General features: G+C 36.2%; 1 protein-coding gene across 2 annotated transcripts in view; it reads right to left on the minus strand.

The window, feature by feature from the left end:
* Window positions 1-232: 232 nt before the first annotated feature.
* The window catches only part of LOC137013865 (RNA-binding Raly-like protein), a 71,461-nt gene continuing 56,719 nt past the window's right edge, over window positions 233-14,974 (minus strand). For both annotated transcript variants that reach the window (XM_067377892.1, XM_067377893.1), the window contains exons 5-8: window positions 8,521-8,634; window positions 6,059-6,228; window positions 2,536-2,570; window positions 233-2,397 (exon numbers count right to left, since the gene is read on the minus strand). In XM_067377892.1, the coding sequence (XP_067233993.1) occupies window positions 2,538-2,570; window positions 6,059-6,228; window positions 8,521-8,634 (317 nt within the window). In that variant the 3' untranslated portion in view covers window positions 233-2,397; window positions 2,536-2,537. The remainder of the gene's footprint in view (window positions 2,398-2,535; window positions 2,571-6,058; window positions 6,229-8,520; window positions 8,635-14,974) is intronic.

A 14,974-nucleotide genomic window follows, 5' to 3' on the forward strand; every position in this document is an offset into this window, starting at 1 on the left:
TTTAATTACAGACATGTTTTTATATATTTATATAAATATGATAACAATCACATAACCCACAGAGAGATCACACTGTCAGAGACTTTTGGAATATTCACACATAATTTATAGGCATAAAATCATGGTATTAGTGTTTTAAAATCAAACATTTTAAAAGAAATCAATACATCACGGTTGTTTTAACCAATAAGCTTTAAGCTGTGTCGTCAGCAAGTCGTTTCCCATCATGCTTTTGGTCAGTGCAGTCGGTGGAGAGCAACTGCGCTCGACTGCAGAATCCGACACGTCCGCCTCGCCCTCGCGAGAGGTTTCTGACACACGTCAGCATGACATCAGAGCAAGGCGGACCACCCTCGGACACATTTCTAACCGGCATGCATCTGGCGGTGATCACCGTTGATCGGTTCTGCGCAGAATTTGCTCATCTCAAACAAGCCTAATGTATTTTATCTTCAGCTGATTTAATCTAAGACTGTGGCTGAAGTCAGTTGTAGTTGTTGCGTTTCTCTTTTCTTCAGTGATTCTGCTTGTTAACAGCAGGTGTTCATCACTAACACTCAATCATCACTTAATTATCTCACTAACTTTAACTCTGGTTAAGTGTTACTTTAACACTATTTAGAGAGGGACCATATGTACTCCAAGCAGAGTTGATTTAACTGTGCAGGAAAACCGTGGATATGGCAGAACAGCGCATAAAAGTGAGTTGGGGAAGGCGAGATGCGCGAAATGGACGTTTAAAAAATGCTTTATTTTTGTAATTCCATTAGGTGGCACTAGTGTTGTAGAAACTACACACTTCACCTTTAATGTTCCTTATCATGGTAATTCAAGGCTGTTAAACGATTTAAATATTCTAGTGTCTGCATGACTACAAAATCACAGCCAAATTAATTATGTCACATGAATGCCTTATGCCTTATGAATGCCAATAAATGTTTTTTTTATTCTTAAAACCAGTGCATTTTAGGCTGACCTACCTGTAATAGCTGAAATATTGCATTTGGTTCTGCTCCAAAACAAATATAGGGGGGAAAAAATTGCGATTTTTATATAGTGATTGTAATGGCAGTCTGTTCCTATACCACAAAGCCTATATAGCCAGACATTAAACTAAAAATACATTAATTAACATGCCAATCATAAAAATATCTTTACAAATAGTTTACATTTCTATACAATATGAAGTAATTCAGTTATATTTCTAGGCCTCTGCAATGACATCAGTGACCTAGACCGGTATAGAATCATTTTTCTCTCAAACATGACGCCGATTTCAAAATATAGAAAAAAATCATCACATTTTTCCAGTGGATTGGATCCATTTTCCATCAATCTTTTTCTTTTTTTTTTTTAAGCTATACACATACATTTCCACATTCTTATTTAAACAAATTATGTACAATAGCAGAATGAAAATGTCAGCAGAACAAATATGAATATTCTGAAGCTTTTTCTGTAAATCTGCCATACAAAAATAGAGTTCATTATGACACACTCCATACCGAATGACATCATAGAGAACGGAAACAGTGACTACAACATGTCACTCTGAATTACACACAGCTGCATGATAAAAACAAAATACAGTGACAATGTACGTACAATATCATCTTACAGTATCATTACAAATTATGACACATTAAGACATAATTCATTTTTTCGAGTTACAGTGGTCTGACAATATTTCAGTCATCCTGAAGTGTGTAAGTTTGAGTCTGATGAAACTAATGTGGCAGTACGGAGCTAAAACTTTCATTAGATCAAGTACTTCACTAGTTATTTTACTTGATTTGGTCTGGGAATCAAAAATATATTTTGATCCATTGAGTAGAATTACACAATCAAAATTTTACAAAGAAAACATTTTCAGAAAACATAAATTGGTTAATATGAGTGTGTATGTGAGACAATATGGGATGCAGATGCAATAAAAAAAAAAGATGTATTAAAAAAAACAAAACAATGTTTGATGTTCTAACACATGTTCATTGCCAGACCTCATATTTTAAAATCCTAGAATTATTGAAATAAATTCTTTAATATTGAAGGTTTCAAAAATGCCATGTTACATTGTTCTGACATTTAAGGCTCATTTTCCACACAGACAGTAAAAATTATACTTGATGGAAAAAATATCAAACTTTAGTGTTTGCATGATGAACTTCAAAATGAACCTATTTGACTTTTACAGGATATGTGCAAATCAAATATGACTGAATGTGCCAAACGCTATTAAATGAAAAACAGCGGTTGTGACTAGCAGATGCTAAACTTGTCAAAATATTTGCTCTGCCTTCATGGCCTCTTTGAGAAGAGATGTCCGTCTTCACGTGGTTTTATGTCTTCTGTTCAATGCAGAGTTGATTTCCTCTCTGGATGCAGAACTGATGCATTCTGTGATAAATATGATTCATTCAATCACCATGAAAATTAGTCAATGAATAAATGCATTGATGAAACTAAGAATATCTACTGTATAAAAGCATTTACATACATCTATGAAATAAAATACAGAGGACATAATCAACTTACAATCAGTTGTCAATATCAGACACATGATTCTCCATCTGAAACACAAAAAACAAGAAGTCAGGAATACCGATTAGCTGAGAAAAATCTGAACTCTCAAATCAGCATATTAGAATGATTTCTGATGGATCATGTGACATTGAAGACTGGAGTAAAATTCAGCTTTGGAATAAATTACATCTTATCATTATAACCATGTTCTATATGAATATATTTTAAGAGTATTACGTAATAGTATATTACTTTTTACTATATTTCTGATTAAACAAATGCAGCCTTGATAAGAGACTTATCCAAAATATTTAAAAAATCTTACCGATACCAAACCTTTGAATGCTTCTATATACAGTATATAAAATTTACTATGTACTTAGCCTGAAAATGAATATGTAAAAATATCTATAATAAACGGTTAGCAAATAGTTGTTTAGTATAGATTCCTCCTTTCCTCCACCATGAGCAGAAATGCTGAAAGACTAATATGATTTTGAGGTGTTGGATGTAACTTTAAAATTCCAATTAAATATACCTAAACTGCAAATTATTGTATAATTTAATGTTCAATGTCTAGAATTACCCATTTTATCCAAATGTTTCATCAGTCAAAACGTTTCTGCTTTTTATCCTGCTGCAGCGATAGCTAGATGCCTTTGTCCATATAAGGGATTTCCTATAATGTCATAAGTTATTACTTCTATGAGTCCGTTTTGGACTTTCTGCACGAGGGCGCCCTCCAGCTTCGAGTATGAATGAAACGTAGATTATTGTTAAAGCATTAGTTCACTTCAGCATTAAAATTTCCTGATAATTTACTCACCCCCATGTCATCCAAGATGTTTATGTCTTTCTTTCTTCAGTCGAAAAGAAATTAAGGTTTTTGAGGAAAACATTCCAGGATTTTTCTCATACTGTGGACTTCACTGGGGATCAACAGGTTGAAGGTTCAAATTACAGTTTCAGTACAGCTTCAAAGAGCTCTACACGATCCCAGCCAAGGAATAAGGATCTTTTCTAACGAAACAATCAATCACTTTCTAAAAAAAATAAAAATGTATATACTTTTTAACCACAAATGCTCGTCTTGCACTGCTCTGCGAAGCGCCACGCATTACGTCATCACGTTGGAAAAGTCATGTGTCACTCCAACTTCAAAATCGCCCGACATTGTTGTTTTACCTTTTTTTTGTAAAGGGCGTTTGACTTAGTCTTTGCATGTTCACTTTGTAAAAACTCGCTCTGTACTTCTGCCTACGTTACGCGTGACCTTTTCAACATGATTACGTAATGCGTGTCGCAGAGCAGTGCAAGACAAGCATTTGTGGTTAAAAAGTGTATACATTTTTATTAATTTTTTTAGAAAATGACCGATCGTTTCGCTAGATAAGACACTTTTTCCTCATCTGGGATCGTGTAGAGCCCTTTGAACAGTCCCTCCATGATTTCGCGGGACCTTTTTCTGATTTCTGCGGCCTAAAATGACTGATTTTGCGGCGTCTTTTCTCAAAATTTGCGGCAATATTTGTGGCATTTCTTGTGTAGTTTTTCAGTAAAAATACACCAGAATCAATATTCTTCTAACATTTTTATTACTTTTCTGAGTTCAAGAACCACTGGGCTCTGTAGTTTTTAAAAGGAGAACTCTGATAATAACTTAAAATATAATTTAAACATTTTATTTCATATGTAACACCAAATAAAACCATTTTTTTTTAAATTATAAAATGTTATATTGCAGTGTTTCCCCACATGATTTTGTGAAAGGGGGCATGGTTGTCAGGTACTCTACGGGGGTCTGGGGGTATATGCTCCCCCTTTAGAAAGGTTTATATATTTTATCAATCAATTTTGTATATTTTATGTATCAAAAATGATACAACAGGCTTTCAGAAACATTTATTTGTTTATCTCTCAATCATCATTGTATCCCTATTGCATTGCATTTTGTTTTGCCCCCCACAATAAAAATTATAGAGACTTTATCATAAAACTAAGCATATCTTCTTACCAAGACATATTATTAGGAGATATACAGTGACAAATTATATTTATATGCATTTTATGTAAGTAGTCTGCTGTACTGTTATAAAGATCTCACTGATTTACATTTTTGGTCATATAAATAACAACTGCAGCAAACTGCAATTTTTGCTCAGTTTTGGCCTAAAGGTAAAAACAAAATTCTATAAAATAAATAATTTTCAGACTATTATTTAATTATTTCAGGCAATACATACATACAGACACTGTTGATAAACTGAACCGATTGATGGAAACGATATCAGAGTGTGCATGCTTGTGTGTGTGAGTGAGAGAGAGTTGCGCGCTTACAGCGGGAGCGGGATTGTTGCGGTGGTTGACTGACTGACAGATGCATTGCTGAAGCAACGGCGCAAACAGCTGTTTATCGATTTATTCAAGTTCAGCGCACACAGCCTACTTCGAAGTGGGCTTTCCTTTGGCTGAATGTACGTTGTGATGACGTCACACGACTTGTTCAGGCCCAAAATCTGCGGCAATTTTAAAAAAAATTTGCGGCGTTTGCTTGATTTTGCGGTAAATTCTGTGATTGCAGAATCGCTGAATCCTGGAGAGACTGTTTGAAGCTGCACTGAAACTGCAATTTGTACCTTCAACCCATTGGTAACTGTCCAGTGGAATGTTTTCCTCAAAAACCTTAATTTCTTTTCGACTGAAGAAAGAAAGACATGAACATCTTGGATGACATGGGGGGCGAGTAAATTATCAGGAAAATTTTCATTCTGAAGTGAACGTCAGGTCATGCATAGAATATCTTGTAGATTTATTCAGAATTTACATTTTATTGTAAATGTGCAGGGCTGGGGAAACTCGTTTTCAGACAGGCAAATGCATATCAATAAAAGCTGCATGGTATAAGAAGAGCAGATGTACTCTGATAATCCAGCCATTCACCTATTGAGAAAGAGCAGCTCAGGCTCTCAAAAGACCTTGAGATTTACTTTCTCAATACTGACATTCATCATAATATTTAAACAATCTTTCTAGAAACATATTCAGGGTCCGAAATCACTTCTCTAGAGTTTCTTTTAAAAATTTAGCCAATTTATATCTGTATTGTTTGGGTATCTACTAAATCCAGCTGCGTTGGAGGTCACGCTCTGACCTGAAATATGGGCAACATGTCATTGGGAATCTTTCCAGTGGGAGTTCGCCTTGACGTTTAATTTCCACAGTTTAAGAAATGTTAGCGCTCATTAAATTACAATGTGCTTGTCTCCTCAGCAGGAAGCACATCCTAAATCTTAATTTGACTTTGCTGTTGGTCGCGGTGCTGCTGGACCCTAGTGTCTCCAGAGGTTCTGACTCTGTTTTAATTACGGAGCGTGACAGGTGAGGGTTAAGAGAGCAGAAAGCAGCCCAGCAGAACCCTGTCAGCTTCTGATCTCCCAACCCTGCGTCTCTCATGTCCACATCGATGAATAAATATGCAGAATTAGCTTCAACAGACCCACCGACGGCAGTGAGGCCCGCGGGGGGGCGAACGTACCAGATCAGTGCTGCCTTCTTCGTCGTAGTCATCCTCGCCACCATCTGTCATTTCTCCCGCCTCTGCATCCAGTGGTCCCTCTCCTCCCTCCTCTCCGGAGTTGTCCGCCGTCTCCGATATCGACTCCTCATGCAAAGAGTCACAGTTATCCTCATATTTCCTATGAGGCTCTGAAGAAAAGACATGTGACGATTATGATTTATATCACAAATATCTACGGAAGAGGATTAGGGCCAAGCAATAATAAAAAAATAAAACCATCTTGAGATTAAAGTTGTTAAATTTCAAGAAAAAAGTAGAGATAAAATGTTGAGAATAAAGTCATTAAATTACGAGAAAAAAGTTGTTAAATTATGAGAACAAACGAATTAAATTATGAGAAAAATGTCGTTAAATTTCGATAAAAAAGTCGAGATAAAATGTTGAGAATAAACTCATTAAATTATGAGAATAAAGTCATTAAATTACGAGAAAAAAGTCGTTAAACTATGAGAACAAATTAGTAATTTAACGAATTCTCAACATTTTATCTAGACTTTTTTCTCGAAATTTGATGACATTTTTCTCATAATTTAACAAATTTGTTCTTGTAATTTAAAATTTTTTCTCAATTTAATGAGTTTATTCTCAACATTTTATCTCGACTTTTTTCTCGAAATTTAACGATTTTTTTATCGTAATTTAACGAGTTTGTCAACATTTTATCTGGACTTTTTTCTCAAAATTTAACGAGTTTTTTCTTGTAATTTAACGAGTTTATTCTCAACATTTTATCTAGACTTTTTTCTCGAAATTTGATGACATTTTTCTCATAATTTAACAAATTTGTTCTTGTAATTTAAAATTTTTTCTCAATTTAATGAGTTTATTCTCAACATTTTATCTCGACTTTTTTCTCGAAATTTAACGAGTTTTTTCTCATAATTTAATGAGTTTATTCTCAACATTTTATCTAGACTTTTTTCTCGAAATTTGATGACATTTTTCTCATAATTTAACAAATTTGTTCTTGTAATTTAAATTTTTTTCTCAATTTAATGAGTTTATTCTCAACATTTTATCTCGACTTTTTTCTCGAAATTTAACAACATTTTTCTCATAATTTAAGGACTTTTTTCTCATAATTTAATGAGTTTATTCTCAACATTTTATCTCGACTTTTTCTCGAAATTTAACGAGTTTTTTTCTTATTTTATTTCAACTTTTTTCTCGAAATTTAAGGAGTTTTTTCTCAAATTTTAACAACTTTAATCTCGAGATGGTTTTATTTTTTTATTATTGCTTGGCCCTAATCCTCTTCCGTAAATATCATTCATATTGTGAGGATTTTTTATTTTTTTCACCTAAAATGACTTTTTTTTTTTATCCTCATGTCATTCTAAACCCATTTGACTGAAGTCTGAAGTATGAAAGAAGTTAGGAAGAATAATATAGGGGCCCTAAAAAGGCCCTAAGCAAAAATATGCAATATGGTGCAGTTGTAGATATTTATATTGTCAAAAATTACGATGAAATTCTGATATCTTATAATTTAAATCAATGAGGTATTTATAGCAGTTTAGCAGACTTCTTACAGTACATAAAATGCATATAAATATCAGTTGTCACTCTATATCTCCCAATAATGTCTTAATAAGGTGATATTTAAATGCTTAGTTTAATGCAATACAATACAATAATGATTGAGTGGTGAACAAAAAATGTGCATGAAAAGCCTAATGTATAATATTTGATACATTTTAACATGATTTTTCTAAAAATGAGGCATCATCAAGTAAGCCTAAGCTGCGTTCATTTTGAAATATTATTAACAATATAAAAGTTATTTACGTTCACTTTACAAAAAACATTAAAGATTTCACAGTAAAACAACACATGTACCACAACCTGAAGGGGGACGAATTATACTAAAGGCCTTTTATTTACTCAGATGACAAAAGGCATGTAGTAGATTGTGTACGACAGATTTTCCAGCAAAGTTTTGATCATTTTGGTAATTTAAAGGCCATAACAGTAGAAGTCAGTAGCAAGAATAATATGTTTTTATCACTTATTATGGGAAAAAAGGCAGTGTGGACATTTTTAAAATGTCTTCTTTAGTGTCCCACAGATGAAAGTCAGTCATATGGATTTGGAACGACATGAGGGTGAGTAAATGATGTTATTTTTGGCTGAACTATGTCTGTATGAATCAAGCACATGCAATAATCTTAAAGTTTGACTCTTGAATCCTCAATGTTTCTACTAGATGAAAACAGCGCTCTCATCTACTGTTGAACATGGTGAAATGGGATTTGCTATAGTAAAACAGTGCAAGATTGCCTTTATAACAGTTATGACAAATTGGCTGCTGTCTCCTCGCCTGTCACAGAGATAGATAGCGTATAAACACCAATATTTCTCCCCGTACAGCCGATGTTTGCAACCCAGTCCCGCTGGACTGGATTTTATTTCTGACTCACCGCACTCAGATCTCTGCTGTTTCTCGATCTTCTCCAGGCGGCCCAGAAGAGAGTCAATCTTCATCTTGATCTGAGTCAGTTCACGTTTGATAGTCTGGAGTTGATCGGTCTTCACTGCAAGTGGAGAAAATGCAATAAACACACAATTTGAGGAGATTACAGTGCATCCATGTTCATGTTTTTAATCAGCACAGATAATGTCTGAAAGCTCGTTCAGGGCTGCTGATTCTAAAGAGTAAGAGTTCAAAGAAATCCCTGTCTTGCTGTTTTTAAATTAGCTTTATCCCTGATCTCATCCAGACATGCTGGTTAATATCGGCCAATGCAAGTAAGACCATGTTTCTCCATGTGTTTTCATAGATACTGCTTTAATCAGTCAATAAAACCTAACAAGAACGGTTTCCAGCCTGAAGCAAATACAAATAATCAAGTGTTTTGCTAGTTTTTTCTGTTAGCTGACTCAATAAAAGAAGAGTTCTTTTGGAATGGAATATCATCATGCTGTTCATTGCATACTGCACAATATATATGGTTTATTGCATATTGGTTTCTTTAAATCTGTTGGCTGTCATCCCCTTTTGTGCACAGAGCTGAACTTCAATGGTTTTAATTCATGAATGCTATAGAATACAGACCTAACGTTGGTCTCTTTTTGAAGAAGACATTCAGTAGATTGCACAAGTGAAAGCAGCTTTAAAAAAAAAAAAAAAAAAAAAAAAGTGTAAAAAAGAAGATTAGGTTTACCGTAAATTAACTAAATGTTTTTATTTACAAAATATATATTTTACAAAATAATTTGGACTCTAAAATTTCTCAAAAATCAAAGCCAACGTCTATCCAAGTTGTGTTCCAAATTTGAAGCTTATATCACAAAAATTGATAGCGTTTTAAAGCACCATGGTAATGCAATGTTCAATTTCAGGGTATTCCATGCATATGGAAAATATACATGAATGAACAGTATACATATTGCAAAAGTACATTATTCTAAAAGGATTTTTGTAGATGTTTGTCTTCACCTGGCTACAGATCTGGTCTGCCAACACTTAAGTTGTAGTTTAATCCTAAAGAGTAACTAACCAGTTTACAATCTTATAACATTGTGCTCATGAGCAAGACACTTCACCCCTGGTCACCCTGAAAGACTCTCCATACATAATTAATACACTACATCACATGAGATGACAAGTCTCTGCTCAGTGCCTGCTAGCTTAATTCATGCTGCTAATTTCTGTAAATATTCTGCACTTTAAATATGTCCATTGCTTTTTTTCATCTGGCAGCTGTCAGAATAATCTCCCTCAGATGACTACACCATTGAACACACACTGAATCTAATAAATGCTTAAAATTAGCAGGCCTCTCTGAGCAGACCAGAATGAACTCTGATAATTGAAAGACCAAATAGGCTGGGAAAAGGGCAGTAAATGGTATACGACGCAGGATCAGTTTAAAACTATGGAAATGATTCTTGACATCTTTCAAAGCTACTTAGTGTAACTTCAGATATGTAGGTGGAATGTCCTGCTTTCACATGGTTAGAAATTAGCCCAAAACCTCATCACCTTCTGTTTTACAGGCTAAGTCATGTATGACTCTTTCTGCAGTAACACCATCACACCAGTAGATGGCAGCAAGTCATTTTATGAGTGAGTTAAGGAATCATTCATTCAAACAATTCACTCATAAAAGCTGATTCACTCATGAACGAAACAATTGTGTTTAAGAGTGTGTCATTGAATCATTCATTCAACCGATTCGTTCGAAAACAAATTAATTCGGGAATAAAACTTGATTTTCTTTATGAGGGTGTATTGATAAAGTGCGTTTAAGGCAAGTAATTTCATTCAGCGGCCATCTTTGAAAGGCCTCACGGGCAGCTAAAGTTAGTTTATTGCAGAGTATCGAGGCATGAGCAGTAAAGGCACAGCACTATACTGGATAGGGGGCAGGGAGCAGCAGCTCATTTGCATTTAAAGATACATGCACGAAAACAGCGTTGAGAAGGGTCTGTCTGCGTCCCGCAGTACTATAAACCCCACCCCTACAAGTTACGCCTCCCGCAAAGATAAAGGCAATCTTTTTAAGTACATTTATTTTATGTTTTATGTATAAAATGTTTGTAATGTCGCGTTCACACCGAACGCGTCTGGGGCGTCTGATTTACATGTTAAGTCAATGTAAACGTGCGTCTAGTCATCCTGCGGCGCGAATCGGCCGTTGACGCGCGAATTGAGCGTTCATGCACCTGATGCGTGAATTGAGCATCTGACGCCCTAGACGCCCGAGTTGAAAAATCTGAATTTTGGCGAAAATTCGCGGCGCGTTAACCAATCAGAGACTCTGCTTTGGTAACGTGTTTATTATGTGGTCAGCGGAGGAGACCAGAACAAAGATAATAGTCTGTGTGTGGCCACCTATGATGGATACGTGAAGAAATCGGACAATCTGGTTAGTTGTAAAACGCTTTGCATGATTTTAGCCGTTGATCATCGGCCACCTGCTCGCTAGCAAAAGCCGGCCGGCATAACGGAGTTAAATTGCCGCTACTAGTTTCCAACTGACAAGATGATGTGTTTATTCAGAGGATCTGTGCAGAAAGAGATGGAAGCCCCTCCCATGACGGGAATTTGCGTCTGAACACACTTTGTTTAGACGCGCGAATTTGACGCGCGTCTGACTTCAAAATGTTCAAGCGTCCAACTAGACGCGTCTGACGCGAATTTGACGCCCCAGACGTGTTCGGTGTGAACGCAGCATAAGGCTAAATTATATTGCTTTCGAATATTATATAAATAAAATAAATTATACTATATTATAATCAAATACAGACCTATTTAATGGTAATTATAGCTACAAAAACTACTGTACCCCTTCAATCAAATTAAAATATTACTGTAGTTCTGTAGTTTCATAATTAAAATACTTTAAAAACTGAGCAAAACAAACAGGATGAGTTCCGACATCCGTTATCTATGTAATACGATCAGTGTGCCTGCTCACTAGATGGCGATAGTGAAGCTAAAAAGCGAAGAAGAAGAGCAGTACTAGTGATGACATCAGCTATTCCTGTGGTAGGGGCTCTGATGACATTCCCTAATTGGCTGTTTTTTTTTTGTAGGAGGTGTAACTTGTAGTAGTAGGCATAACATGTAGGGGTGTGGTTTATAGTACTGCTGGATGCAGTCAGATACACTTGGAGGTTTTTTCTTTCCAGTCAAAAAAGGGCATTTACAATATGGCATAATAAATGATCAGTGAGGTATTTTGAGCTGAAACCTCATACACATTCTAGGGACACCTGAGACTTTTATTACGTCTTGTGAAAGGGGCATAATAGGTCTCTTTTAATATACTGAATGACACTTGAAAATGGTTAGAAAATGCAGCGTGGGCTTAACAGACCTCTGTGAAAACCTTCCGAGGCCCGTCTTGACACGGAAAGACCTGTTTCTTCAAGATAATTGGAGCTCCAGAATACATATAAATGCTTTATTGAAAAATTCATTAGTCTGTATTTTCAAGTAAGCCGTTCCTCTCCTTGAGAAAGCTGAAGCTTGTCGCTTTGCTGTCACCGCCTTCAGCCCTGATAACACAGCGTGACCCAGCACTGCTGTCACACCGCTGCCAGCTTTTCCACTACCTCACAAAATGGTGTCACCTGCCATCATCCGCCTGAGGCAGAAAGCTCTGCGTGTGTAGGCGTTTAGTTGACAGAGCATCGTATCTACTGAAATTCAATGAACGTGTCCATGTGCAACAATTTAAATCTGGGCAACCTATGAAACACAAACTAGCTGAGCATCATTTTGCTTAAGCGGTTTATTTTTTTATAATTTAGAGGATGTGTGATGTGCATTAGGCTACATTACATGCAGCTGATTATGACGCACAATGTACTGTTTTCCAAAATCAAGATAATAGATTAAAATGTATATAAATATAAGGCAAAAGGAGACCAGGGGTAGTTGTCACAAGCTTGAACACTACTTACCCTAAGAAAGATCCTGTAACTGTTCAAGAAGTTTTTCCATTAATTTAAATCACATTTTTGCCATCAGATCATTTTAAATGGTCCTTATAGGGCGATTAAAAACTGAAACAATTAAAACCTAAAAGCATTCCATGTAGGCTAGTGGATATAGGAGGCCACAAAAGCTTCATGCATATTAGAATTTATGTCAAATCCCGTTTAAAATATTTAGATGGAGTACAGCATGTCACAGCACAAGTCAAATTTCACAAAATTATTTCACAGACGGGCAGATAAAGCAGGTTTTGCTATTCATGTCACTAGTTTATAGGTGACCTCTATTTGTGATAATATTACAGTAGTTTGCAGCAGATTTCAGATACTGCTCTCAGTGTTCTCTGGTGACAGAATGAAAATGTCTCAATTCTGATCTTAAAGCTGCAGTATGTAAGTTTTGCCTCTTTGTCGCCATCTCTGTTTAAAACCTGCAATTGCAGTTATTTGTGGAATTATCATCTTTACGTGGATTGTGCATCGGCACGACTCCTCAGTGCGGATGAATCTAATGTTTGCTGTCAGTCACCGCACCGGTGTGGATGCTGTACTTCAGAATCACAGATTCTACATCTTGGAAGTATGACCAATATAAAATTTGCACCGAAACATATCATCTAAACAAGTCAAATCTGCCACTTTTGTTGAGAAAAAAAAGCATTACAATAAATCATGCTGCCAATGGTGATCAAATCTAACGATCGCTAAGCTCGGATCACATCAAACTGTGCAAATTATTATTACTGTTATACTTTGTTCTCGAATTGTTAATGTTAACAACATCAGCATTGCATGACTATGTGCATTTAGTGTGTATTCTGTAGATTTCAATTTCTGTAGCCACTCCACACTCCTTTGCTTTTGATTACGGGTTAATCTTCAGTTGTCACTGATGATTGTCATTTGGACCTTTCTGGATTAAAATCCAGAAATGAAAATGCTATAAAATGATCCACCACCTGCAGTATCCTCCACATATCATATAGCCTACTAACTGGAACTTGTTCTTTATGTAAACAGATGTAATGTAATGATGCAAAGACGAACGGCTGCATGCTCGAATTTCCCGTGAAAACCTACCAGTACCACCCGAATTATAAAACTTTATTACAAGCTTAACATTGTGAATGGGGCTAAGGTAAGGAGATAGTTTTGAACACTGGCTGGTTATGTACTTGCTCAAAAAATGGTTTTTGGATCATTTTAACCAAAAAAGTTACAGACTGCAGCTTTAAAGACTGCATTTTCATCAGCAGTTGTTTTGAACCAAAGTAAACTTTGAGGCAAATTAAATGCTATTTTGGTGTCATATAAAGCTAATCTCCAGTTTGTGCTGTGAAGAGAAGGGAGAACTCCAGTGAAATGCAGATTAAGGTAAACAGAGGCACTTTTGTGTGCATGCTATGGATATTTTTGGCCGTGAATTGCACTGATATAAGAAAAGCCCCCAGAGAGACCACAGCACTACAGCTAAGAGCATTAGTGTCATGCACCACAGCTAATCTCGACTTCTGAGCTCCGCGCTCGGAGGAGAAGGCGGGATGTTGACAGATGCTGTGAAAGCTGCTACTTGTGGGCTAGAGATAAAATCTGAATTAGTGTTATGAATTCTAATTTACAAACACAACTGCACGATGTTCCGTCTTGCCGTTTAGTTCGTATCCCAGTCAGATTTAAAGCAGCATTTCAGAGGGTCACAGAATGCTCTTTGGTTACAAAAATCAATACGTATTTGGTTTCTGCTCCCAATAAGAAAAAAAGTCTCTTTGTGTAAACTGTAAGGGAGAGCTACTGGCCAACATATTCTAGACTATAAACCAGCAGTTGGCAATGAAGTATAAAGCTCATGGACTTCATACAGTGTGCCACAGACTGCCAATACCAGAGGTCATTGATTTAATGGTGTAAAGCACATTGTGGATCTGTGGGAGACGATTTCTGCAACATGCACTGTATTAATAATGTCTTTTTGCAGTAGAAGTATGAAAATGCATAAATGTCATTGCATTAAGCCGGGGACACACCTAACGATTAGCTGAAACATTCTAAGACTGAACTGAACACACATACCGATTGTTTCCTTCGACTGGAGCCGATTTTAATCGTTGACAGTCGGAGAAGAACACAAACGTTTGCGATTGAGACCGCTGCTAAGCAACACACTGTGCGCGGGATCTTGAAAATGGATGTAAACAAACAGCTCGCGCTCTTCATCTGCAGCTATATTTGTGCGGAAAATAACTAAAAAAGTGGAAAAACGCGCAGGATATGTGTGAGGTCCTGGCTGGAGAGGCAACATGGATTTGTTCTCTACAGAGAGAATTTGAGGTGAGTAACGTTAAACTTTGTTAAATCTATTTTTAGGGCTCGCACTCCGGTGGTGTCGGCCGTTGTTAAGCAACGATAAGCTGCGATCCTCAATGAAGC

Source organism: Chanodichthys erythropterus, chromosome 23 (assembly GCF_024489055.1).
Source record: "Chanodichthys erythropterus isolate Z2021 chromosome 23, ASM2448905v1, whole genome shotgun sequence".
Classification (NCBI taxonomy): Eukaryota; Metazoa; Chordata; class Actinopteri; order Cypriniformes; family Xenocyprididae; genus Chanodichthys; species Chanodichthys erythropterus.